This window comes from Amblyraja radiata, chromosome 2 (assembly GCF_010909765.2).
Source record: "Amblyraja radiata isolate CabotCenter1 chromosome 2, sAmbRad1.1.pri, whole genome shotgun sequence".
Classification (NCBI taxonomy): Eukaryota; Metazoa; Chordata; class Chondrichthyes; order Rajiformes; family Rajidae; genus Amblyraja; species Amblyraja radiata.
Window position 1 is genome coordinate 84,231,419 of NC_045957.1, and position 26,579 is coordinate 84,257,997.

The 26,579-nt window shown below is 45.8% G+C and overlaps 1 protein-coding gene across 1 annotated transcript in view; it reads right to left on the reverse strand.

Annotated features, from left to right (window-relative positions):
- Positions 1 to 25,153, reverse strand: part of glipr2 (GLI pathogenesis related 2) — a 39,683-nt gene extending 14,530 nt beyond the window's left edge. Inside the window, exons 1-4 of the mRNA XM_033049534.1 lie at positions 25,007 to 25,153; positions 24,799 to 24,907; positions 24,292 to 24,395; positions 20,609 to 20,686 (exon numbers count right to left, since the gene is read on the reverse strand). Coding sequence (XP_032905425.1) covers positions 20,609 to 20,686; positions 24,292 to 24,395; positions 24,799 to 24,907; positions 25,007 to 25,019 — 304 coding nt within the window. The 5' untranslated portion in view covers positions 25,020 to 25,153. The remainder of the gene's footprint in view (positions 1 to 20,608; positions 20,687 to 24,291; positions 24,396 to 24,798; positions 24,908 to 25,006) is intronic.
- Between the last annotated feature and the right edge of the window lie 1,426 nt (positions 25,154 to 26,579).

A 26,579-nucleotide genomic window follows, 5' to 3' on the forward strand; every position in this document is an offset into this window, starting at 1 on the left:
CTGCACTGACAATATAACTGGCCCACACATAAAGCCCCATATTTGACAACCTTAACCTGTTCAAGTCCACAGGTGATTATCTAATGCAGTAATCTTTTATGGGGCACTTCATAGACCAAATTATACTCACTCCGCTGTATAAGTATTCTGTTACCATTTCCTTCATTTTCCTAACAAACTGTCCTAAAGTCATTTTCACCCCCAATATTTTCAGTATTTTGCTGTCTTCCTCTCAGCTGGGACTTTTCAGAAATGCAAAGTCCAAAAACTAAGGTAGACAAAAGTGCTGGAGAAACTCAGCGGGTGCAGCAGCATCTATGGAGCGAAGGAAATAGGCAACGTTTTGCGCCAAAATCCTTCTTCAGACTGATGTAGGGTGGGGAGAAGAAAGGAGAAAGGAAGAGGAGGAGCCAGAGGGCTGAGGGAGAGCTGAGAAGGGGAGGAGACAGCAAGGGCTATCGGAAATTGGAGATGTCAATGTTTATGCCACTAGGGTGCAAACTGCCCAAGCGGAATATGAGGTGCTGCTCCTCCAATTTCCGGTGGTGCTCACTCTGGCCATGGAGGAGGCCCAGGACAGAAAGGTCGGATTCGGAATGGGAGGGGGAGTTGAAGTGCTGAGCCACTGGGAGATCAGGTTGGTTAATGCGGACCGAGCGGAGGTGTTCTGCGAAACGATCGCCAAGCCTACGCTTGGTCTCACCGATGTAGATCAGCTGGCATCTAGAGTAGCAGATGCAATAGATATGGTTGGAGGAGTTGCAGGTGAACCTCTGTCGCATCTGGAACGACTGCTTGGGTCCTTGAATGGAGTCGAGGGGGGAGGCAAAGCGACAAGTGTAGCATCTCTTGCGGTTGCAAGGGAAAGTGCCTGGGATGGGGGTGGTGCGGGAGGGAAGGGAAGAATTGACCAGGGAGTTACAGAGGGAGCGGTCTTTGCGGAAAGCAGACAGGGGGGGCGATGGGAAGATGTGGCGAATGTTGGTCACATTGGAGGTGGCGAAAATGACGGAGGATTATTTGTTGTATGTGATGGCTAGTGAGGTGAAAGGTGAGGACTAGGGGGACTGCCCTTGTTACGAGTGGGGGGGATGGGGAGAGAGAGCAGTGTTACGGGGTATTGAAGAGACCCTGGTGAGGGCCTCATCTATAGTAGGGGAGGGGAACCCCCGTTCCCTGAATAATGAGGACATTTACAATGCCCTGGTGTGGAACACCTCATCCTGGGAGCAAATACGGTGTAGACGGAGGAATTGGGAATAGGGGTTGGAGTCCTTACAGGAAGCAGGGTGGGAAGAAGTGTAGTCTGGATAGCCATGGGAGTCAGTGGGTTTATAGTGTATGTTGGTCAGAAATCTATCACCTGCGATGCAGATAGTGAGGTCAAGGAATGGTAGGGAAGTGTCGGAAATGGTCCAGGTGTATTTGAGTGCCAGATGGAAGTTAGTGGTGAAGCGGATGAAGTCAGTCAGTTGTGGGTGGGTGCAGGAGGTAGCACCAATGCAATCGTCGATGTAGCAGAGGTAGAGGTCGGGGATGGGGCCCTGGTACATCTCGAACAAGGATTGTTCGACGTACACCTACAAAGAGGCAGGCATAGCTGGGGCCCATGCGCTTGCCCATCGCCACGCCTTGTATTTTGAGGAAATGGGAGGAGTCAAATGAAAAGTTATTAAATAACGATATATTTAAGCAATATTATTCTCTTAAATGCGATCTTGAGAGTACATAATATATTCTGTGGTATTCATAACACAACAATGATAAAAAGATCTTTGTTTTGATTGCATCTACCAACATGCATACATTATTATATTACAGTTAATATGTACCGAGGGCAAATAATCCAATGTTCCCCATTCCCAATTACTTTTGCATTGAAGTGATTGAAATCCAAGTGAAGTTTAAATGGCATCAGAAAAATAAAACCTCCGGAATAGATGATATTCATTACATTGTTGGTTGGAGACAGTATCAGCACAATTACTATATTAAACTTTGAATCTTCAGATGTTCTGGTTCAAGCTAAAACTAAAGACAAATAATAACCTCCTCACACATTCGCCTGCAAATATCTCTGTCACTCCTTTAACATATCCCCCCCTTTTTGAACAAGCTCTTAAACATCGCATCTGAATCAGTTTCCATCTGATTACACTCCTTGAGGATGTTCATCTACGTGTTCAATTAATAAAACAACAAGATTGGGGTCATTTCTATTCAACCTGTCAAAGGGATTTGGGGGGCGGGGGGGGGGGAGGGGTTTAGAAGTAGTCAGTGAAGTAAACAAACATAATAGTTGAGTGGCAAATGACAATAGTGCTACCTTCCCAATATTTAACTGAAGGAAATAATGGGTTATCGGAGCTGTATGTTGTGACAGACAGCCTGACACCTTGCATGTCATTTTAATATTACACTTATCCCATCCCCCTGGATATTCCAGATTAATAAATTAAGGTTTTGTCAACTAATTACAAACCAGGCTAATTACAAATCAGCCAACTCCAAAACACGAAGCGCTGAGCATTGGGATCCAAACATCACGGACAACTGGCCTCAGTTCCCCACTCACATCTGGAAGCGCTCTCTGTCTGAACCAGGGGCCACAGAGTGATTTTGAAAGTGGGGAGGCTGAGCAATCACTGATCACTGGCCTTGGGGGTACCCAGCGAAGGAGTGGAGCAACTGAGTGGGGGGAGGGTGTGGGAGAGGGGTGTCCCCCCTCCCACGGTAGGAATTTTTTGAAATTTGATGAAGTAAAATCATGTTTTAGTGCATTGTAGAAGTATGATTTCAATGTTTTTTGTTTGAAGTATTTTTAAGGTAACTTTTTGAGGGGTAACTTTTTCCACACAAAGGGTGGTATATGGAACAAGCTGCCAGAGGAGATAGTTGAGGCAGGGACTATCCCAACATTTAAGAAACAGTTAGACTGATACATGGATAGGACAGGTTTGGAGGGATATGGACCAAAAGCAGGTAGCGTAGCCGGGACATGTTGGCGGGCGTGGGTAAGTTGCGCTGAAGGACCTATTTTCACACTGTATCATTCTCGGACTACATTATACCTCCACCATGCATGAATGCTTCAAAATCAAATGGTCGAGTTTTATTGCCATATATTCAAGAATAGAAACATAGAAAATAGGTGCAGAATAGGCTATCGGCCCTTCGAGCCAACACTGCCATTCAATATGAGCATGCCTGTTCATCTAAAATCAGTACCTCTGTCCTGTTTTTTCCCCATATCCCTTGATTTCGCTAGCCCCAAGAACTAAATGTAACTCTCTCTTGAAAACATTCAGTTAAATGGCCTCCACTGCCTTCTGTGGCAGAGAATTCCACAGATTCACAACTCTCTGCGTGATGAAAATTTGTCCTCATCTCAGTCATAAATGGCCTACCCATTATTCTTATACTGTGACCCCTGATTCTGAACTCCCCCAACATCGGGAACATTTTTCCTGCAGTTACATTAAGTGAAAATCTAGCAGGCAAACAGGATGCTTTCTCCAACCACCCTAATTGAAGGCCACTATCTTCCACCGTTTCTACCCAGTGCTTGGTACATACTTCCAGCATCCACTGGTTATCCTCCAGGATACACCGAGCCGCAGCCTGATCCATGCCCATCACCAGGGTGAATTTGGCACAGAAACTCTCAGGGCAGCGGCACGCTTTCCAACGCCTCCGACAGCCCGGGACTCTTGCACTTAGGCTGCTCCATGGCCGGAGCTGCAACGAGCAACTCGCCAGCCTGGCAAACACTCGCCAGCCCCGGCTCCCGGTCCGCATCTGTCCCCGCCACTGCTTCTGCTTCCATCCCTCCCTCAGCCCCGGCTCTCAAACACCCGTGGCTTATGCAGTTGACATGAGTTTTGAAATTTTCGTTGATCACAGAATTTTTTCACGACAAAGCGTGAGAAACTTGTGATCAGCGTGAGCATGAGAATTTGGCGAAATGCGTGATTTTCACGCTCAATGCGTGAGAGTTGGCAGCCCTGGAATGGTATTAATAGGTCAGCATGGACATGGATGGCCAAATAACCTATTTATGTGTTTTCACACTATTGGGCACTATTGCTAATAACAACACTCGGGCATTTCACACCCTTGATTACATGCAACATACATATAGTTCTGCAACAAGATAGTTGTGTTCCGAAGAAACAACCTGCTACAGAAAATCATGTGAGGAAACCAATGGTGTTCATGTCAATAACAGACATTTTTTCCTTGCAGGATTTTCAGAAATAAAAAAGGTCCTTTTAACAGCTTTCAACTCTAATTTTGTGGCCACTCAAAATACTAAAGCCTAAATGCTACAATGTTTAACGGAGTATCTTGCACAAGTGAGTTCAACAACCCAAAAAGGTTTTGGGTCAGTATCCTTCTTTGGACTGAAGGAGTAGAGGGAAGACAGCTGATGAACAGAAATGAGGAAAAGGGGTGGGCAAAAACCAGCAAGTGGATTCAGGTGAGATGGGGTGATTAGACAATAGACAATAGGTGCAGGAGTAGGCCATTCGGCCCTTCGAGCCATTCAATGTGATCATGGCAGATCATCCCCAATCAGTATCCCGTTCCTGCCTTCTCCCCATATCCCCTGACTCCGCTATTTTTAAGAGCCCTATCTAGCTCTCTCTTGAAAGCATCCAGAGAACCTGCCTCCACCGCCCTCTGAGGCAGAGAATTCCACAGACTCACCACTCTGTGAGAAAAAGTGTTTCCTCGTCTCCGTTCTAAATGGCTTACTCCTTATTCTTAAACTATGGCCCCTGGTTCTGGACTCCCCCAACATCAGGAACATGTTTCCTGCCTCTAGCGTGTCCAAGCCCTTAACAATCTTATATGTTTCAATGAGATGCCCTCTCATCCTTCTAAACTCCAAAGTGTACAAGCCCAGCTGCTCCATTCTCTCAGCATATGACGGTCCCGCCATCCCGGGAATTAACCTTGTAAACCTATGCTGCACTCCCTCAATAGCAAGAATGTCCTTCCTCAAATTAGGGGACCAAACCTGCACACAATACTCCAGGTGTGGTCTCACTAGGGCTCTGTACAACTGCAGAAGGACCTCTTTGCTCCTATAATCGATTCCTCTTGTTATAAAGGCCAACATGTCATTCGCTTTCTTCACTGCCTGCTGTACCTGCATGCTTACTTTCATAGACTGATGTACAAGGACCCCCAGATCCTGTTGTACTTCCTCTTTTCCTAACTTGACGCCATTTAGATAGTAATCTGCATTCCTGTTTTTCCTACCAAAGTGGATAACCTCACATTTATCCACATTAAACTTCATCTGCCATGCATCTGCCCACTCCCCCAACCTGTCCGTCACCCTGCATTTTAATAGCATCCTCCTCACAGTTCACACTGCCACCCAGCTTTGTGTCATCTGCAAATTTGCTAATGTTACTTTGAATCCCTTCATCCAAATCATTGATGTATATTGTAAATATCTGCGGTCCCAGCACCGAGCCTTGCTGTACCCCACTAGTCACTGCCTGCCATTCTGAAAGGAAACCGTTAATCCCTACTCTTTGTTTCCTGTCTGCCAACCACGTCTCTATCCATGTCAGCACTCTACCCCCAATACCACGTGCCCTAATTTTGCCCACTAATCTCCTATGTGGGACCTTATCAAATGCTTTCTGAAAGTCCAGGTACACTAATCCACTGGCTCTCCCTGGTCCATTTTCCCAGTTACATCTTCAAAAAATTCCAGAAGATTAGTCAAGCATAATTTCCCCTTTGTAAATCCATGCTGACTCTGACCGATCCTGTTACTGCGATCCAAATGTTCGGCTATCTCATCTTTTATAATTGACTCCAGCATCTTCCCCATCACCGATGTCAGGCTAACTGGTCTATAATTCCCTGTTTTCTCTCTCCCGCCTTTCTTAAAAAGTGGGATAACATTAGCTACCCTCCAATCCACAGGAGCTGATACTGAGTCTATAGAACATTGGAAAATTATCACCAATGCATCCACGATTTCTAGAGCCACTTCCTGGGATGCAGACCATCAGGCCCTGGGGATTTATCAGCCTTCAGTCCCATCAGTCTATCCAACACCATTTCCTGCCTAATGTGGATTTCCTTCAGTTCCTCTGTCACCCCAGATCCTCTGGCCACTACTATATCAGGAAGATTGTTTGTGTCCTTCTTAGTGAAGACAGATCCAAAGTACCTGTTCAACGCATCTGCCATTTCCTTGTTCCCCATAATAAATTCATCTTTTTCGGTCTTCAAGGGTCCAACTTTGGTCTTAACTCATTTTTTCCTCTTCACATACCTAAAGAAGCTTTTACTATCCTGCTTTATATTCTTGGCTAGCTTACCTTCGTACCTCATCTTTTCTCCCCGTATTGTCTTTTTAGTTATCTTCTGTTGTTCTTTAAACATTACCCAATCCTCTTGCTTCCCGCTCATCTTTGCTGCGTTGTACTTCTTCGCTTTAATTTTTATACTGTCCCTGACGTCCCTTGTCTGCCATGGTCGCCCCTTACTCCCCTTGGAATCTTTCTTCCTCCTAGGAATGAACTGATCCTGCACCTTCTGTATTATTCCTAGAAACACCTGCCATTTTCGTTCCACTGTCATCCCTGCTAGTGTATCTTTCCAGTCAACTTTGGCCAGCTCCTCCCTCATGGCCCCATAGTCCCCTTTATTCAACTGCAACACTGACACCTCCGAATTACTCTTCTCCCTCTCCAATTGTAGATTAAACCTGACCATGTTATGGTCACTGACTCCTAATGACTCATTAACCTAGAGGTCCTTTATCAAATCCAGTTCATTACATAACACTAAATCCAGAATTGCCTTCTCCCTGGTAGGCTCCAATACAAGCTGTTCTAAGAATCCATCACGAAGGCACTCTACAAAGTCCCTTTCTTGGGGTCCAGTACCAACCTGATTTTCCCAGTCTACCTGCATGTTGAAATCTCCCATAACAACCCAGCATTACTTTTGCTACATGCCAATTTTAACTCCTGATTCAACTTGCACCCTACTGTTGCTACTCTTTGGGAGCCTGTAGATTAGCCTCATTAGGGTCTTTTTACCCTTACAATTCCTTAGTTCTATCCATATTGACTCCACATCTCCTGTTTCAATGTCACCCCTTGCAAGGGACTGAATTTCATTCCTCACCAACAGGGCAACCCCATCCCCTCTGCCCACCTGTCTGTCTTTTCAATAGGAAGTATACCTTGAATATTCAGTTCCCAACCCTGGCCCTCTTGCAGCCATGTCTCAGTAATTCCCACAACATCATACTTGCCAGTTTCTAACTGAGCCTCAAGCTCGTCCACTTTATTCCTTATACTTCGCGCATTCATATACAGCACTTTGACCTCCGTATTCACTTCCCCCCTCGAACCGCTCGCAATTGGCCCTGACCTTACTCTGTTGTCCATTCTTGAGCTTTCCTTCCCTTTAATTCGAGAATCTTTTGTAATTGTTCCTGCAGCCACTTCCTCTTCAACTCCATCTTTATACTCCCAATTTGTCAATCCCTCCCCCACTATTTAGTTTAAACCCACCCTAGCAAACCTGCTCGCCAGAATGTCGGTCCCCCTCCAGTTAAGGTGTAACCCGGGATGGGTTTGTACAGGTCATCCCTACCCCAGAAGAGATCCCAGTGGTCTATAAATCTAAATCCTTGCTCCCTGCACCAGCCCTCAGACACACATTCAGATCCCCTATCTCCCTGTTCCTGTCCTCACTAGCACGAGGTACTGGAAGCAATCCAGAGATAACCACCCTAGAAGTCCGGCATTTCAGTCTTCTTCCCAACTCTCTGAAGTCATGTTGGAGAACCTCCATCCTCTTCTTCCCGATGTCGTTTGTGCCTACGTGCACAACTACTGCCGGCTGTTCACCTTCTCTCTCTCTCTCGAATGTTCGGAATTCGGCTCAATTGATGGAGATGGTAATAAGAGGTGAGAGGTGAAATGGACACAAAAGGGTATCAGGAGCAGAATCAGAAAGAGGAAGAGGAAAATGTAAACCTGGAGGGAGGGATGGATGGTGGGTGTGTGTGGAAGGGGAAAAGGGAGGGAAAGAAAAATGAAGGACTTGACATACGGAGGGATAGGAGATGAGTGGAAGGAGTGAAAAGGAACTAGTTGACCCTTCCAGGGAGAACACTGTTCAAACACTGTGGGGGAATTTAATAAGGATTTACCTGAAATGTGATAATTCAATGTTCATGCCATTAATTTGAGGGTTACTCGAGGCAGAACACGAGGTGCAGTTCTTCCAGTGCATGTGTAGCCTCACTCTGGCAGAGGAGGAGGCCAAAGACAGAAAGGTTAGTATGGGTAAATGCTGGATTAACTCAGCAGGACAGGGAGCATCTCATGAGAGAAGGAATGGGTGACGTTTCTGGTCGAGACCCTTCTTCAGACTGAAGTTAGTATGGGAATGGGAAGAAGAATTAAAATGGCTAGCGTCCCGGAGCTCCAGCAGGCCTTGTTAGAAGGAGCGCAAGTGTTTGGCAAATAGTTGCCTGAACTATGCCTGATCTCGCTTCTCATAGTTTGGCCCAATTATGGTTGTGGTCCAGAAGTCTGAGGCCTAGTGCATGTGCCCAGGCCCATTTGAAGTTGCACTAGAGTCCACAAAACCAGTAATTTTTATTACATTACTGGATTTTCATAAATTTCCAGTTCAAAAGCTCAGGAGTCACAAAGTCAAATTGAAGCCATTACTTCGCAAAATGATGCTGACAAACATCAGACCCATTGTTATTTGGTATGACATTTACTTAAAGTGTAGAAATCAATTTGGTATAACATTTACTTATAGTGTAGAAATCAACTTTCCTTTTCCTGAAATATAAAGCCTGCATGTATAGGTCCTAAATGTTTTGTATTATAATTCACAGGACTGGAAAATGAGACTAGAATAATAAAACTGAAGGTACACAAAATTGCTGGAGGAACTCAGCGGGTGCAGCAGCATCTATGGAGCGAAGGAAATAGGCGACGTTTCGGGCCGAAACCCTTCTTCAGACCTGAAGATTGGCACAAAAAGCTGGAGTAACTCAGCGGGACAGGCAGCATCTCTGGAGAGAAGAAATGGGTGACTGCCTGTCCTGCTGAGTTACTCCAGCTTTGTGTGTTTATCTTTGGTTTAAACCAACATCTGCAGCTCCTTCCTACACATAATAAAATTGGCGTTAATCATCATTCTAAATATGCCATTAAACTGTGAAGAAATTCACCATCTGTTTCATTTTTTTAACTGTTTTAGGGTAGGTTTTGTTCTTGCCAGAGTTAGCCGACTATCTTCCTTTTCCCTTCTACCCCACAAACAATTAAATACATTTCACAATGTAGCGAGCACAAGGACAATTAATTTATCACCTAACAGTTGTGAGCAAGCAGTGGGCCACAAAATGTTGGAGTTTGATTTGGCTCTCGTCGCTTTTGACAATCACAGTAATAAACCACACATCAAAGTTGGACGTGGAGTGGGAGATTGCAACCCTCACGTGGTCCACCTTGTTTCAACGAATGCAATCAACCTGGCATGCACAATCAAATAAGATCAAATAGAACAAGTTGTCCTACAACTTTAGGCTGTGCACGCCATACGCAAGAAGAAGAAAGCTGGACGTCATCGAGAAGTACGAGAGCATGAAGAAGGAGCTGGAGAATCAGAAGAAGCAGCAGTAGGAGGAAGGAGAAATTGTGAGCTCCAGTGACGTGGAGAGTGCAAAGGAGCAAGAGACGAGGCGAAGGTGCGAGAGAAGATTAACGAGCGAATTGGATACCGGCCAAATTCTCACATCAATAAACATTTCTCTTTGTTTGGCAATCTCCATTGACAGATGACAGCCAATATCATGCATAAAGGACAGAGGTCCAGGATCTGCATCAGTTTAGTGTGGGATTGTGAGCTCAAGGACATGCAACTGGTTGTACGATTAAAACAGAATGAAAGGCATTAGGTCAGCAACTGATCTGTAAATATTTCTATAAAATGTTAAATACATTGATTTGGATCTGATTTTTATTAAATATAGTTTGTTTTGAAACAAATAAAAATTGTGAAAATACTCAAAGTGCAGAAGAGAACACAACAAACACATTAAGCCTACTTGCCATTAATCTTCACATTTGCCGTACACAATTCTCAATGGGAAAACAACTATTATCTGCATTATGCAAACTGCTTATATTGGAAGCAACCATTATCCCAGCGTTACATAATGCCAATTCCTGTTACATTGTCACACCATTTAACATTTTTTTAGTAGATAACAAATTCAACCACACTTTGCCTGACCCATTTCCCTGCAAACCTTTCCGATCTATGTACCAGTCCAAGTGTATTTTAAACATTATAATTGTATCTAATGTTACTAAACGTTATTGTAGTTACGAAATGGTGATGATTAGACAATTTTCTAATCTTTTCTTACAACATGGAAGGGAACCATTTGGCCTATTAAGCCTATGCCAGTTCTTAGGGTATTCATATCTCCCTAATTATGTTCCTGTAATCTATTCTCTTCCATGTGATCAACAACTCCATCCCACGTCTCCTATCACCCTCCTATGCGAGGGGGAATTTACAGCAGTCAATTAACCTATGACCATGGAGGAGGCCCAGGACAGAAAGGTCGGATTCAGAATGGGAGGGTGAGTTGAAGTGCTGAGCCACCGGAAGATCAGGTTGGTTAATGCGAACTGAGCGGAGGTGTTGGGCAAAGCGATCGCCAAGCCTGCGCTTGGTCTCACCGATATAGAAAATAGGTGCAGGAGTAGGCCATTCGAGCCTGCACCGCCATTCAATATGATCATGGCTGATCATCCAACTCAGTATCCTGTACCTGCCTTCTATCCATACCCCCTGATCTCTTTAGCCACAAGGGCCACATCTAACTCCCTCTTAAATATAGCCAATGAACTGGCCTCAACTACCTTCTGTGGCAGAGTTCCAGAGATTCACCACTCTCTGTGTGAAAAATATTTTTCTCATCTCGGTCCTAAAGGATTTCCCCTTTATCCTTAAACTGGAGCCCTTGTCCTGGACTTCCCCAACATCGGGAACAATCTTCCTGCATCTAGCCTGTCCAACCCCTTAAGAATTTTGTACGTTTCTATAAGATCCCCCCTCAATCTTCTAAATTCCAGCGAGTACAAGCCAAATCTAGTTGACATCTAGAACAGCGGATGCAATAGATGAGGTTGGAGGAGGTGCAGGTGAACCTCTGCCTCACCTGGAAAGACTGCTTGGGTCCTTGGATGGAGTTGAGGGGGGAGGTAAAGCGACAAGTGTAGCATTTCCTGCGGTTGCAAGGGAAAGTACCAAGGGAGGGGGTGGTTTGGGTGGGAAGGGACGAATTGACCAGGGAGTTACAGAGGGAGCGATCTCTGCGGGAAGCCGAAAGGGGAGGAGATGGGAAGATGTGGCCAGTGGTGGGATCCCGTTGTAGGTGGCGAAAATGTTGGAGGATTATCTGCTGTATGTGACGACTGGTAGGGTGGAAGGTGAGGACAAGGGGGACTCTGTCCATGTTACGAGTGGGGGGGATGGGGAATGAGAGCGGAGCTATGGGATATAGAGGAGACCCTGGTGAGAGCCTCATCTATAGTCGAAGAGGCCCTGTTCCCTAAAGAATGAGGACATCTCCGATGCCCTGGTTTGGAACACCTCATCCTGGGTGCCAATGCGGCGTAGACGGAGGAAATGGGAGTAGGGGATAGAGTCCTTACCGGAAACAGGGTGGGAAGAAGTGTAGTCCAGATAGCCATCGGAAAGTATAGGAAGGAGATAGAGAACTTAGCAATATGGTGTTAGGACCACAACTTCTCCCTCAATGTCAGCAAGACGGAATAACTAGTTATCAACTTCTGGAACCATCTGTAGTAAATTGGAGCATCAATAGTGCCATAGTGGAAATGTCTGGGAGCTTCAAGTTCCTTGGTGTTAAAATTACCAATGATCTCTCGTGGACTGATCACATTGATGTGACAGCCAAAAAGGCACACCAATGTCTTTACTTCCTTAGGAGATTGTGGCAATTCAGCGTGTCTCCTATTATGCTTACAAACTTCACCAGATGCACCATAGGCAGTATACTGTCAGCATGCAACATAGCTTGATTTGGGAACAGTTCTGCCCAAGACTGAAAGAAATTCTAAAAAGTTGTAAATTTGCCCAGTCCACCACACAAACCAAACTTCCTACCATTGCGCTGACCCTCCTTCCTCCATACCTCACCCCCCTTCTCACTCTCTCTCTCTCTCTCTCTCGTACACCCCCTCCACCCCCCCCCCTTATCCTGGGACCCCTCCTCTACATCCCGCACTGATCCCCATTCCCGCCTCTATTCAGTCCTCACCGACATCCCCTGTGCTCCCCTCCCCATCTCCCCCCCCCCCAATCTATTCATCCTGCGCTGATCACCCTATCCACCTCGCACTAATCCTCCTGCCGCCTCCCCCCCCCCCCATCCATCCTACACTGGTTCCCCAATTCACCCTGTACTTACCCCTTTCCCATCCATCCTGCACTTCTCCTCCATCCATCCTGTACTAATCCATGCATTCATCCCGTACTGACCCACCCTCCATCGCTCCATAGATGCTGCCTCACCCGCTGAGTTTCTCCAGCACTTTTGTCTACCCCCACCCATCCCGTACTGAACCCCCCGTTCAACACCACTGACATCCCCCGTGCTCTCCCCTCACAATTTTACCTACTCCAACCAACACGTACTAATTCACCTGCCTCAATCCATCCATTCTGCACCGACTGCCTTCTAACCCCCCCATGGCCCAGGATTTATTGACACAGGTTGATCATACGCTGAATAATCCAACCACATTTTTGTTTGGAAGTGGAAAGAACTAATAGAAATTGCATTCATTGCAATGTGTAAAAAGAGTTGAGATACTGTCTTATAATTTTGCTGCATGTCATTGTGGGATAAATCATGTCTTGATTGGTGAATGTTTAGTTTGTGATTTTATTTGAAGCAGAAATAATATGTGAATGCTTCATTGAGTATAATTCTGACTGGTAACTACGCGCTTCGTCCGAGCACATTATCGCACGCGTCATGCAAGCCGTCTTAAATGACCACCTAAACTGTCATTTGGCAACCTAAAAAGCTGCCAAGGTTGCCCGGCTGGCAACAGGGAAAAAAAGTTAAGCGAGAGCCCTGTCTTCCCCCCTCTTTTAAAGGACTTACTGTACACTGTGCTTCAATTACTGTTTTAATTTCTTAATTACAGCACTAACCACCCTGTTCATCATAGTGTGTGCCTGTATCACATTGGCTTTGCACGGTGTGAATTTCACTCAGACAGCGCTCACCCCGCTTGCCCTGTCCCCCGCCTGCATAACGGGCTGGTGAAGGAAGCGATGTGTTTGTGTGTGTGTTCCACTCTGACAGTTGCCATTCCAGTTGTCGGTTTTTCAGGCGACTGCCGGCAACGACAGTCTCCTAAAAAATCGCCTAAGTGGGACAGGCCCATAAGAATGTGAAGAACTGAGGCCTGGTAGTTTAAGTTCAGTGGGGGAAACCCTTTAGAAACATTGAACAAGAACAGGATTACTAGCACCTGCACAAAGATTACTTAATTAATGCAAACCATCCCAGACTCATTAAGGGCAAATCATGTTTATGTAATTTGATAATATTTGGTACCTAATAAAGTTGATGAGAGCAATGCATTTGGTGTGGTACAAAAGGGCTTCCATAACTTTTGCTAGTGTGCTGCACAACATAACTTCAGTAAAATTGAACCACACGGCATAAAAGGGGGGTTGATATAGTAACAGACAAAAGGTTGTGGTGAAAGCTTATTTTTCAGAATGGTGAACGGTAGCTTTCCCCAGAGATCAGTACTGGGGTACTTTAAAAAACACTTGGACGGGGAAGTATATCAGTTTAAATTTAGATTTATTATGGCCACATACCAAAGTTTTATTTTGCATGCTATTAAAAAATATCAGATATACCTTACATAAATAGAATCATTTCAAGTACAACAGATAGAGCAGAGCTACAGAGTAATACTAGACTAAGTGGGACCCGCTGGGTCCCAGCTTCACACGGGAGGGCTGGTCCCCCAACGCAATATTTCACCTCTCCACCAATTCCAATATTGGTGGCCAGTGGGGGGGGGGGGGGGGGGGGGGGGGGGGGGGGCTTCTGGAGCACTAGTATGGGTGTTGTGTGGTTGAAGGGCTGGTTTGCAGAGGGCTAGTTTGGATCATTGTGGGCCGAATGGATTCTTGTGGCTGGCGGCTCAGTGGTCTCAAGCTGGTGGTGCTGACAGCTGCACCTCCAAATCAAGGCTGTGGGGCTGGGCAGTTGACTCACGGCTATTCCTTGAAATGCCACTAAGCAGGGTGCAAGGCCACCAAATTCAAGTGCAGTGTCATGCCATTTCAAGCAGGGTGCAAGGCCACCAATTTTGAGTGCAGTGTTATAGCACTTCAAGCAGGGTGCAAGGCCACCAAATCGAGTGCAGTTTCCTACCACTTCAAGCAGGGTGCAAGGCCACCAAATTCGAGTGCAGTTTCATACGACTTCAAGCAGGGTGCAAGGCCACCAAATTCGAGTGCAGTTTCCTACCTTTCAAGCAGGGTGCAAGGCCACCAAATTCAAATGCAGTTTCATACCATTTCCAGCAGGGTGCAAGGCCACCAAATTCAAGTGCAGTTTCATATCATTTCAAGCAAAGTGCAAGGCCACCAAATTCAAATGCAGTTTCATACCATTTCAAGCAGGGTGCAAGGCCACTAAAGACAGAGAATCGTGACCGTGACCTTCCCCCTCCCCTTCCCCCACCCCTTCCCCCTTCCCCTACCCCCTCCCCCTCCCCTTCCCCCTCCCCTTCCCCTTCCCCCTCCCCTTCCCCCTCCCCCTCCCCTTCCCCTTCCCCTTCCCCTTCCCCCTCCCCCTCCCCCTCCCCCTCCCCCTTCTTGCAGAGACTGAGCCATGCCCACACTTCCAGGTTTATAGCCCCTCCCACCAGCAGGGGCGTGGCCTTCATGGTGTGATTGACAGGAGAGAGAATCTCAACATTTTTTAAACACTAATAGCTCTTTTTATTTAGCACTCGCTTTAGCACTTTCAAAACCAAAGGCAAGGCAGCTCACTTTAGCACTTTCAAAACCAAAGACAAGGCAGCTCGCTTTAACACATTCAAAACCAAAGGCAAGGCAGCTTGCTTCAAGCACTTTCAAAACCAAAGGCAAGGCAGCTCGCTTTAGCACTTTCAAAACCAAAGGCAAGGCAGCTTGCTTTAGCACTTTCAAAACCAAAGGCAACAAAGCTTTAGCACTTTCAAACCAAAACACACTTTTGCATTTTCAAACCACATTAAGGGACAGGTCAGGAAAACCACTCAGTTTAGTAGACATGTGTTCAGTGTTATTCGGGGCCGAGACCTGACTCGGCCCCGAAGCTGTGGCGGAGGCAGCGGCAGCGGAGACCCGACTCGGCCCTGGAGCTGTGGCGGCGGCAGCGGCTGCAGCAGTGGTAGCGGAGACCCGACTCGGCCCCGAAGCTGTGGCGGAGGTAGCGGCAGCGGAGACCCGACTCGGCCTCGGAGCTGTGGCGGAGGCAGCGACCACCCGCGGAGTTTGAACCGTCGCCTCGGCGCAGAGGGAGAACAAAGAGGGAAGAGACAGAGACTTTAAGATTTTGCCTTCCACCACAGTGAGGAGGTGTTTGGTGAACTCACTGTGGTGGATGTTAAATTTGTGTTGATTGTGTGTTTTTGTCATTTTTTAAATTATATGTATGTATGACTGCAGGGAAACAAAATTTCGTTCAGACCGAAAGGTCTGAATGTCAATAAACGAATCTAATCTAAAATTCACAGCTCAGACTGAGAATTACGACCTCTCGCTCCCCCATCTTGCAGAGACCTGAGGCACCTCCACACTTCTGGGTTTTATAGACCCTCCGGAAGGGGCATGGCCTTCAGGAGAGAGAATCTCAACATGTTTTTAAACACTAATAACTCTTTTATTATTCATCGATGGGAAAAATCCTCTTGTCCTGCGCAGTGGAGGGGGACTCTGGGTAAGATGGCCAAAAATCACAGCCATAAGTGGCAGCGTTTTTTCTAAAGTCAATATACAGAACAGGAAGTGATCAAGATCAAACTTTTAGTAATATAGATAGATAGAACAGAAGATACAGAGTAATATAGTTCTCAACATCATAGTGCATCAATTCCCTAGTCCAATGTCCTCAATGGGGTAGAGGTGAAATGGACAGTACCCTAGCTTATAGAAGGTCTGTTCAGAAGCCTGATTTGAGTGGGAAGCTCTGTGGAAGGGTTTAGAGGGATATAGGCCAACTGGAACTAGCTGTATGACTACGCCTGGTCTAAAAGGGGTGCAGGAGCAGGGACCCAGGTTTTAGGATGTAGATTGAATGCTAAACTAGCCAACATTATCATTATTTAATTAAAGTGCTACCAGAATGGTAATAGGTAAACTATATGAATCACGTCTCATCTTGAAAATTAATTTCTCCAGAGCCTGTTGAGAGCGGTGAGTCACCCATACTCACTGCTGATCTACATGGCAATTTCACACTTGACATTTGCAGATTCACCATTGTCAGCCCATTTTTATATGCCCAATTCTCGAAAGTGAGGCCCATGATTGCAATAACTCCTACACAACTTAATGCCATCATAAAAGTGGCGAGTTGGCAGATCAGATGGGCATATAATATAGTTGTTTATAAAAAGGATTCCACAAGGAATCCTACAAAGTGCAGTTAGGAAATCATGTGTGAAGAGCAAGATTGTCACTTCATTTGCACAGGAATCCCAGACCTGGTGTGCATACAATAGACTTTTGCAGATCCAACACAGGTTGAGTAAGTAGCCAAAAAATGCTGTCGAAACTCAGCGGTTGAGGCAGAAGTATGGAGAAAAGGAGTAGGCGACGTTTCGGGTCGAGACCCTTCTTCAGATTGATGTCGTTGGGAGTGGGGGGGGTGAAAGAAAGGAAGAGGCGGAGACAGTAGGCTATGTGGGAGAGTTGGGAAGGGCGAGGGGAAGGAGGGAGAAAGCACGGACTACCTGAAATTAGAGAAGTCCATGTTCATACTGCTGGGGTGTACACTGCCCAAGTGAAATATGAGGTGATGTTCCTCCAATTTGTTCTGGGCCTCACTCTGGCAATGGAGGAGGCCCAGGACAGAAAGGTCAGATTCAGAATGGGAGGGTTAGTTGAAGTGCTGGGCAACCAGGAGATCAGGTTGGTTAGTACAGACTGGGCGGAGGTGTTGGGCGAAGCGGACCTTTGGTCTCGTCAATGTAGAGAAGGTGACACCTACGACAGCGGAAGCAGTAGATGAGATTGGAAGAGGTGCAGGTGAACCTCTGCTCACCTGGAAAGACTGTTTGGGTCATTGGATGGAGTCGAGGGGGGAGGTAAAGCGACAAGTGTGGCATTTCCAGCAGCTGCAGGGGAAAGTAACAGGGGAGTGGGTGGTCTGTGTGGGAAGGGACAAATTGACCAGGGAGTTACGGAGGGAACGGTCTCTACGGAAAGCAGAAAGGGGAGGAAATAGGAAGATGTGGCCAGTGGTAGGATCTCGCTGGAGGTGGCGAAAATGTCGGAGGAATATATGTTGTATGCGGCGGCTGATGGGGTGGAAGGTGAGGACAAGCGGGTACTGTCCTTGTTAAGAGTAGGGGGGGTGGGGAGTAAGAGCGGAGCTGCGGGATATAGAGGAGACCCTGGGGAGTGCCTCATCTATAATAGAAGAGGGGAATCCCCGTTCCCTAAAGAATGAGGACATCTCCGATGCCCTGGTCTGGAACACCTCATCCTGGGCACAGATGCGGCGTAGATGGAGGAATTGGGAGTAGGGGATAGAGTCTTTACAGGAAGTAGGGTGGGAAGAAGTGTGGTCATGATAGCTGTGGGAATTACTGGGTTTGTAGTAGATGTCGGACAGTAGCCTGTTACCTGTGATGGAGATGGCGAGGTCTCGAAACAGTAGGGAGATGTCGGAAATGGTCCAGGTGAATTTGAGTGCCATATGGAAATTGGTGGTGAAATGGATGATGTCAATGAGTTCTGCATGGGTGCAGGAGGTAGTCCCAATGCAGTCGTCAATGTAGCGGAGGTAGTGTTTGGGGATAGGGCCATGGTACGTCTCGAACAGGGATTGTTCTTAGGAGGAGAAAGGTCAGCAGTACCCTTGGAACTGCCATTATTTCTCAGCAAACTCGATCACTGTCAACTCTATGAAAATGCAATTGAGCAAGGCAGTAATGTAGCCAAAAAATTAATAATTGTGTTCATAAGCTGACATACAAAGTTATCACAATTAAGCCTGACTGTTACCATGGTTAGGAATAAAAATTATGCATTTTCCCTTTATTGTAGCTTCAGCAATTTTAATATTTGGTTTAATGGCTGACCTGATGAGCACAAGAGAAGAAAACACTGTCATGTAAATTTAAATAACAAACACAGAATAATGTCACACACAGTGCAGAACACTGTGGGATAATGGTATAAAAGTTGCAAGAAGCAAGATGGGCTGAATATACATTAACACTCCTTTGAGAATAACAATTTGGTGAAATGAGAAGATTAACCTGAATAGAGACAAACAGTACTTCCAGGACAATAACATTAATGGCATAATTACCTCCAGCATTTCTTCCTTCTCGCAATACTGAACCTAGTTACCTTCATTAGAGCACTTCAGCATTGATTCTCAAGAAATAGCTTCTCTATCTATATGTTAACATCTGAAAGAGTCGTGCACATGTTCTGGAGAATAAGAATGTACTTTCTAACCACAACCATGTGTAGATTACATTGTAATGATCAGGAATCAAATAATATGAACTGCACATGAAATTCAACGCCAACTGTTATCACAGATATGACAATGTATATGACTGGAAGTAATTAAAAGGCAGCGGCTATTCATGTCTTTAAATATATATTTTGACTACTATATATTGAATAAAACATCCACAATTGGTGGAGTTGAAGACAGTGAAGAAGGCTGTCAAATGATTCAGCAGGATATGGATCAGTTATAGGTATATGTGGAAAAATGGCAGGCGGAACTTAATCCAAGCAAGTGTGACCCTGCACTATAGAAGGTTAAATACAAGGGAAAATATACTGTTAATGGCAAGATTAAGAGGGACCCTAGGCCAGAGGGATTGTGGAGTCAGGGCTATTGCTCCTGAAAATGATAACACTAGTAGATAGTAGTAAAGAAGGTGTATGGCATGCTTGCTGTTATTGGCTGGGGCATTGAGTACTAGTGTCAGGAGCATGGTGCAGTTCTATAGAACATTGACTAGACTTCATTTGGAGTATTGTGTGCAGTTCCAGTCACCCAATTAGAGGAAGGATGTGTAGGCTTTGGTGAGGGTGCAGAAGAGTTTTCCCATGTAGAAAAACATACAGCAGATGCTGGTTTACAAAAAAAAGATACAAAGTGTCACCAAGAGGCTTTTTAGCTAAAACACATGGATATGCAGGGAATAGAGAGTTATAAATCAATATGGTGGGCTGAGAGGCCTATTCTTTGATTGATTTTTTCATGAAAATATAGTAATTCTTAGCTGATATTCACCAGGCACAAAGAAAGGACCAATCGAACTGATGTTGCAATCTGTATGCAGACCATGGAATATTTCCTACCCACGAATTCTTGAATTTAGGGAAAAGTAGTAAAATCTCATTGGATCATCCATCTAAATCCAACGCACACATTGTCTCAGAGTATTAAGCGTTTTTCTTTTATGTTATTTTATACATAGGCACTAGGAGAAGTCCTCAAACCCACAGCAACACGAGTCAACATAGCTTTTTCACATCTATTCAGAATACATCAATTTTGCTATGGCAACAAAAGGAACAGGATTGAATGCACATTTTCCCGGAGACACATTACAAAGTACACGGGGTTGGATTATAAATTGATTTTTCAGAAAGAAAAATATATACGTCTGTATTGTATCAAAATAAAATCCTACTTTCACTTCACGATGAATTTATTTTAAAGAAATAGCCACTCACATATCTGCCTTTCTCCATGGTGAATGATACCAAACTAACTCTTCATACCCAGATTTGAAGTTTCATTTTGGAGAATTATAATCCTTCTAGTAGCAGAGCAAACTTTTATCCTACCATTGTGGGTACATTATCCAAATGTGTGGTCACACACTATAAATATATTATTGCCTGAAGCATGTGATTTCAACATTATTTCTCCAAACCCAATGAGTTAAGCTGAAATCACCAAGAAATCCATGCCCTATCGAAGAGTGCATATGAAGAAAGCGTTGCAAACATAGGTCACCAGAAAATCACGCATGGAGCTTTAGCAAAGAACGGTCGCAATATGTTAAATCCTTGTATATAGACACAGTTGTCCGCTAATTATTACCCAGGCCAAGAGTTATCAAACATCTTCATTTCTACGACACAATTAAAATATTATACTTTTAAATAACTTCAGATATTCCATTTATGACATAAACATTTATGATTGGTGTACATCTGCTGCTTTATAACCCTGAGAAGAAAGCAATAAAATAGATATTCTTGAACTTACCTGTACCAGAAGAAAAACCAGGACAGTTAAAATTGTAATTCTTTATTTCATTGTACCACCTTTCAGATACCTCCTTTCCTATATAAAGAAGAAAAAAGCTTTACGGGTTTGCAATCATTTTTGCAGAAAAAATTCAAATTCACAAACCAATTGGTCTGCAAAGGCACATGCCAATGCATTTTTGAGATAAAAAAGGGAGAGTTCTAGAATTATGTCAATATATAGTCTACGATAAGGAAAACAGATAATTTGAATATTTAGTATGCAAATTAACATTCTATCATTCCAGATAGACCATCAACATGAAACTCTCTCCACAGATGCTACCTGACCTGTTGAGTATGTCCACAATTATCTGTTTTCTTTCAGAATGACAGGTATTTTGTTTTTGGGTTCCTTGGGTTAGGGTTCTTTATGTACTGCACTGGAACATAAATCTGATTGGAGGGATGTATACAATAAAGAAAGAAATGGATGTGGAAGACATCAATGTTTAAGTTCTGCTGATTCTATTAACTAGCAATTTATTCACTGTATTCTCTACTTCTGGTTTGTAATCTCCTCAAAAAATACAACCTGATACAAACTAAAATTTGAAATATCTCCCTCTAACCTTATAAAAAACATTTTAAAAGTGATTTGGAGATATACCCGTTAATCAACAAACACACTTGGTCTCCCAATCCCACAATAATATTATAAAATTCCCCAAGCTGGCTCCATAAACACAGAGCATTAAAAAAACATGCCTCAATCCTTTGCTTCCTTCCAATCACAGGCTCAATGCAAACCTTATCAAACGGATGCCAAGCTGTTGCCAGTGATAAGGAAGTGGAATCCACCCATTAGATTAACAACAGCCTCACATCAAAGATATTAATGTCACTAAGTAATCCAAATAGTTACTGGGAATTTGTGGCTTTGAGTCATAGTCATGTAGCACGGAAACAGGCATCATGCCCAACTTGACCCTGCCGACCAAAATGCCCCATTTACACTAGTCCCACCTGTCCCCATTTGGCCCATATCTGTCTAAACCTTTCGTATCCATGTACCTGTTCAAATGTTTTTTAAATTGTGTTCACAGTACCTGCCTCAATTACCTCCTCCTATGCAGCTTGTTCCATATACCCACCACTCCCTGTGCGAAGAAATCCTATCTTTCCTCTTAAATCTATATCTTCTGGTTCCCGATTCCTATATTCATCCTAACTATTCCACCTCTATAACATCATCCGTCATCTTCCTGCTCTGCAAGGAATAAAGTCCTAGCCTGCCCAACCTCTCTCTATAGCTCATGCCCTCAAGTCCTGGCAAGATCCTCATAAATCTTCTCTGCACTTTCCAGCTTAACAACATCCTTCTCGGACGACAAGGTGACACAGCGGTAGAGTTTCTGCCTTATAGCGTCAGAGACCTGGGGTCGATCCTGACCTTGGATGCTGTCTGTATGGAATTTGTACGCTCTCCCTGTGACAGCCCGAGTTTTCTCTGGGTGCTCTGGTTTCCTCCCACATTCCAAAGTTGTGCAAGTTTACAGCTTAATTGCCCTCAATGTGTAGGATGTGAGAAGAATAAGTGGTAGGCCTATTAGGACTGAGATGAGGGAAACCCTTTTCACCCAGAGAGTTGTGAATCTGTGGAATTCTCTGCCACAGAAGACATTGGAGGCCAATTCACTGGATGTTTTCAAGAGAGTTAGATTTAGCTCTCAGGGCTAATGGAATCAAGGGATATGGGGAAAAAAGCAGGAACGGGGTACTGATTTTGGCCTGATCATATTGAATGGCGGTGCTGGCTCGAAGGGCCGAATGGCCTACTCCTGCACCTATTTTTTATGTTTCAATAACATAGAACTAATGTATGGGTGATTGTTCGGTCAGCCGAAGGGCCTGTTTCCACGCTGTATCTCTAAACTAAACTTTTGCAGGATGGCCAAAACTGAACACAATACTCCAGATGTGACCTCAGCAATGTCTGTACAACTGTAACATAACATCCTAACTTCTATACTCAACACCCTGACTGATAAAACCCAATGTACCAAAAGGCTTCTTGACCACCCTATCTACCTTTCAAGGAACTATGTACCAGCAATTCTGGAATCCTCTGCTCGAGGGCCGGCCTTAAGCCGATTGGACCGATTGCTCCCAATTGGGCCCCGCACCAGAGTTATCTACTCTCGGCTCGGGTAGATCTGCCCCGGGTGGAGGGGGGAGAGAGGGTAGAGGGGTGGAGGGGGAAGAAAGGGGTCGACGGGGAGGGGGTGTGAGGGGGAATGGAGAAGGGGATGAGAGGGAGGTTGGGTCGTTCACTCATGGCAGCGCCCCCGCCCCTCCAGTCGCCGTGCTTCACGCACACAGCCCCAGCTCCACCCCTCTCTCTCCCCGGGGAGACGCGGTGAACAATACACAGGCCAGGGGTTGGAGCAACGTTTACAAATACGGCCTCAGCTCACACCCATCCGCCTGGACCCCGGCATCTGCTCCCGCCGCCGGCCCACTCCCTCCCTTCTCTCCTTCCCTTCCTTCTCTCCTTCCCTCCCTCCTCCCTCTTTTTCCTCTAATTCGCTCCATCCATTCTTTCTCCTTCTCTCCTTCCTTTCTCTACTTCCCTCCCTCCCTTCTGTCCTTCCTCCCTTCTCTCCTTCCCTCCCCTCCCCTCCTTCCCTCCCACACACACATAACGCACAGACAACTAACACGCACACATCACGCACAGACAACTAAGTTAGGATGGGGTAGTAGCCCAAAGGGTAGGATAGGGCTGAAGCCCAAAATTAAATGCCTGGACAGGTTTTTCACCAATGGTTATTGGTTTTCCACGATCTATTTAATTAAATTACTTTTTTTTTTCATTTCAGTCACTAAAACAAGTGGTATTGGGTAACTATGTACTTTTCAGAGGTGATCTACACATTTTGTTTGTTACGTGTAGGCTTACATGTATGCAATTTTATATTAAAATGTAGCTTAGATCTGTTTGGTCCCTTAAGTCGCAGGCACTTTTTAAGCGCACATTTTGATTACTTTCCATTCTACCATAGAGATATTAAGTCTATAATAGACTTTAATTATATTTCTATGAATCTATAGACTTTGGCTGGGAACCTGGGACTCACCAAAATTGTTCCCAATTGGGCCCCGCACCTCCTAAGGCCGGCCCTGCTCTGCTCTACAAAGCTCCCCCAAGACCCTGCCATTAAGTGTGAAGGACCTGCCCTGGTGTGACTTTGTCAAACTGATCAACATCCTTAATAATAATAATGGATGGGATTTATATAGCGCCTTTCTAATACTCAAGGCGCTTTACATCTCATTATTCATTCACTCCTCAGTCACACTCGGTGGTGGTGAGCTACTTCTGTAGCCACAGCTGCCCTGGGGCAAACTGACGGAAGCCTGGCTGCCATTCTGCGCCTACGGCCCCTCCGACCACCACCAATCACTCACACACATTCACACACAGGCAAAGGTGGGTGAAGTGTCTTGCCCAAGGACACAACGACAGTACACACTCCAAGCAGGATTCGAACCGGCCACCTTCAGGTTGCCAGCCGAACACTTAGCCCATTGTGCCATCTGTCGTCCCATCCTTAGTCTTAAATACATATCTACTATAATAAAAACATACATGTCGACTTATGTTTCACATTTAATCGTGATCACAATTGGGGCACTAACCCGGCTGATCATACGACGCCCAGGCCAGGTTCTCTCCACACTGTCCCCTGCTGGACTCCGGGCTGTGCTTGAGCACCCGGGTGCTGGCTAAAGCCTCCGCATACCTATCGTTGAGAAGAAAGAGTCGGTGAGAGATTGGTCATCAACACGATGTGATTCACTGGGGCATGGACTGAGAGAAATAGAGAGAGACTGGCCGTCAGCGCAAGGAGCAAGAGGAAAAACTGATAGTCAACGTAAAGAAAGTGTCAGACGGGGAGAGAAAGGCCATCAACGCCTAGTGATGGAATGTGGCTACAGTCACGGCGTGAGATGCAGAGAATACCATCAATATACCAGGGGCAAGTGATAGTGTAAAGATAGACAGGGAGAGAGCGGCCATCAAACCTGAGGGAGGGAGAGAGGGAGAGAAAGCGATTACAGTCACAACGTGAGGTGCAGAAGACAGCCGTCAATACAAGGAGCAAGCAGACCACGAAAAGCAGAAAGCGGGAAGGAATTCCTTACTCCTGCGCTTCTTTACAAAGTTTGCTGGACAGTTTCAACGCTGGCACGCCATGATTCTTCCTATAACCATTGTGGGTTTTTAAAACTTCACGGGAAAACGCCTTTGAAGCTGAAAATAAATTAAAAGGGCTTATTTTGACAAGAGTGCAAAAAAAAAATCAATGCCCCTTTCCCAGGTAAACGTGTAAATAAGCGCGAAAGGACTGACCTGATTTGCCCATGGTCGGTGTTTCCCGGCGGTCTGTGCAGAGCGGTGCTGCTCACTCAGTCCAAGCAACGTCTCCTCGCTCATGACCATCCCGCCAGCGCCTTATAAGGAAGGAATGCGTCCTTTTCCGGGATCCCTTGCGGAGGAGAGGACCGAAGCTGTCGCCCTGCCCTGTCCCGCTCCGCCCCGCACACTCCCCTCCCCAGTGGAGAGGATCGATGTAAGGGTGTGTTGAGAATCAGTGTTGACCGTGCTCCTTGGAGAAACAAATTGTGCCACGTTTATCGCGAAAAAACAATGGCTGAAAAACTGGACGGGAAGCCAGTGGGCCACATGAGTAGCAAGGGTGGGGGATAAATTTGAGTAATGTGCGTAAATAGTATTGAATGTTTGTTTAGCCTCCGAAAATGTCAGATGGATTTTTTGCAAGGTTCATGTATTGTATATATTTATTACTTTACCACAGCAATGAAAGAAAACGTCAAGCAATTTTGGTCTTATATGAAACGTTTGGGTAACGGAGAGAAGGGAGTTGCAGACCTCATGGAGGGCTCGAAATTAACGGTTGCCCGGGTGCCATTGACCACTCAAAATGCCGTCGGGCAACTAAACACCGAGTCATTTTGCCCGGCTTGGCAACTGGTTTGTACCGAAGATGGACACAAAAAACTGGAGTAACTCCGCGGGTCAGGCAGCGTCTCTGGAGAGAAGGAACGCGACGTTTTGTGTCGGCGGTGACGGCTGTATTACGTGGGAAAGATACTAGGTGCGTGGTGACGAAGGGTCGCAGCGAATGACGGCCCACGAACAGAGACAGCGGCTCCATCTCCTCCTCCTCCCGCCCCCACCCGCCCTGATAAGGGCCATTACTTGCAAATCCGCTAACGGCACACTTTCAAAACAAACCCTCCCGCACGCCGAGGCCAGGAGGAGGGAGGGAGGGGGAGGCCTCGGCGTGCGGGAGGGTTTGTTTTGAAAGCGGTTATCGCCGTTAGCGGGTTTGCAAGCAGCGGGAGGAGGAGATGGAGCCGCTGCCGCTGCTGTGCGGGACCCGTCATTCGCTCCGACACTTCTGAAGCAGCTGCACCAAAGATACTATAGCTATGGGATCTTTGAGCTGCACCGCTCGGCCCCATTGGCTGGCAGAGGAGGGAGGCGGTGGCGAGGAATTCCCAACGGCCAAGGCGGCGGGCGATGTTGTCCGGGGAGCGCTGACCTTCCTTCCTCCCCACCTCGCCCCCCTTCTCACTCTCTCTCACTCTTGTACGCCCCCTCAACCCCCCCCCCCCCTTATCCTGGGACCCCTCCTCTACATCCCGCACTGATCCCCATTCCCGCCTCTATTCAGTCCTCACTGACATCCCCTGTGCTCCCCTCCCCATCTCTCCCCCCCCCAATCTATTCATCCTGCGCTGATCACCCTTTCCACCTCGCATAAATTCTCCTGCCGCTAACCCCCCCCCCCCCATCCATCCTACACTGGTTCCCCAATTCACCCTGTACTTACCCCTTACCCATCCATCCTGCACTTCTCCATCCATCCTGTACTGATCCCCCATCCATCATGTACTAA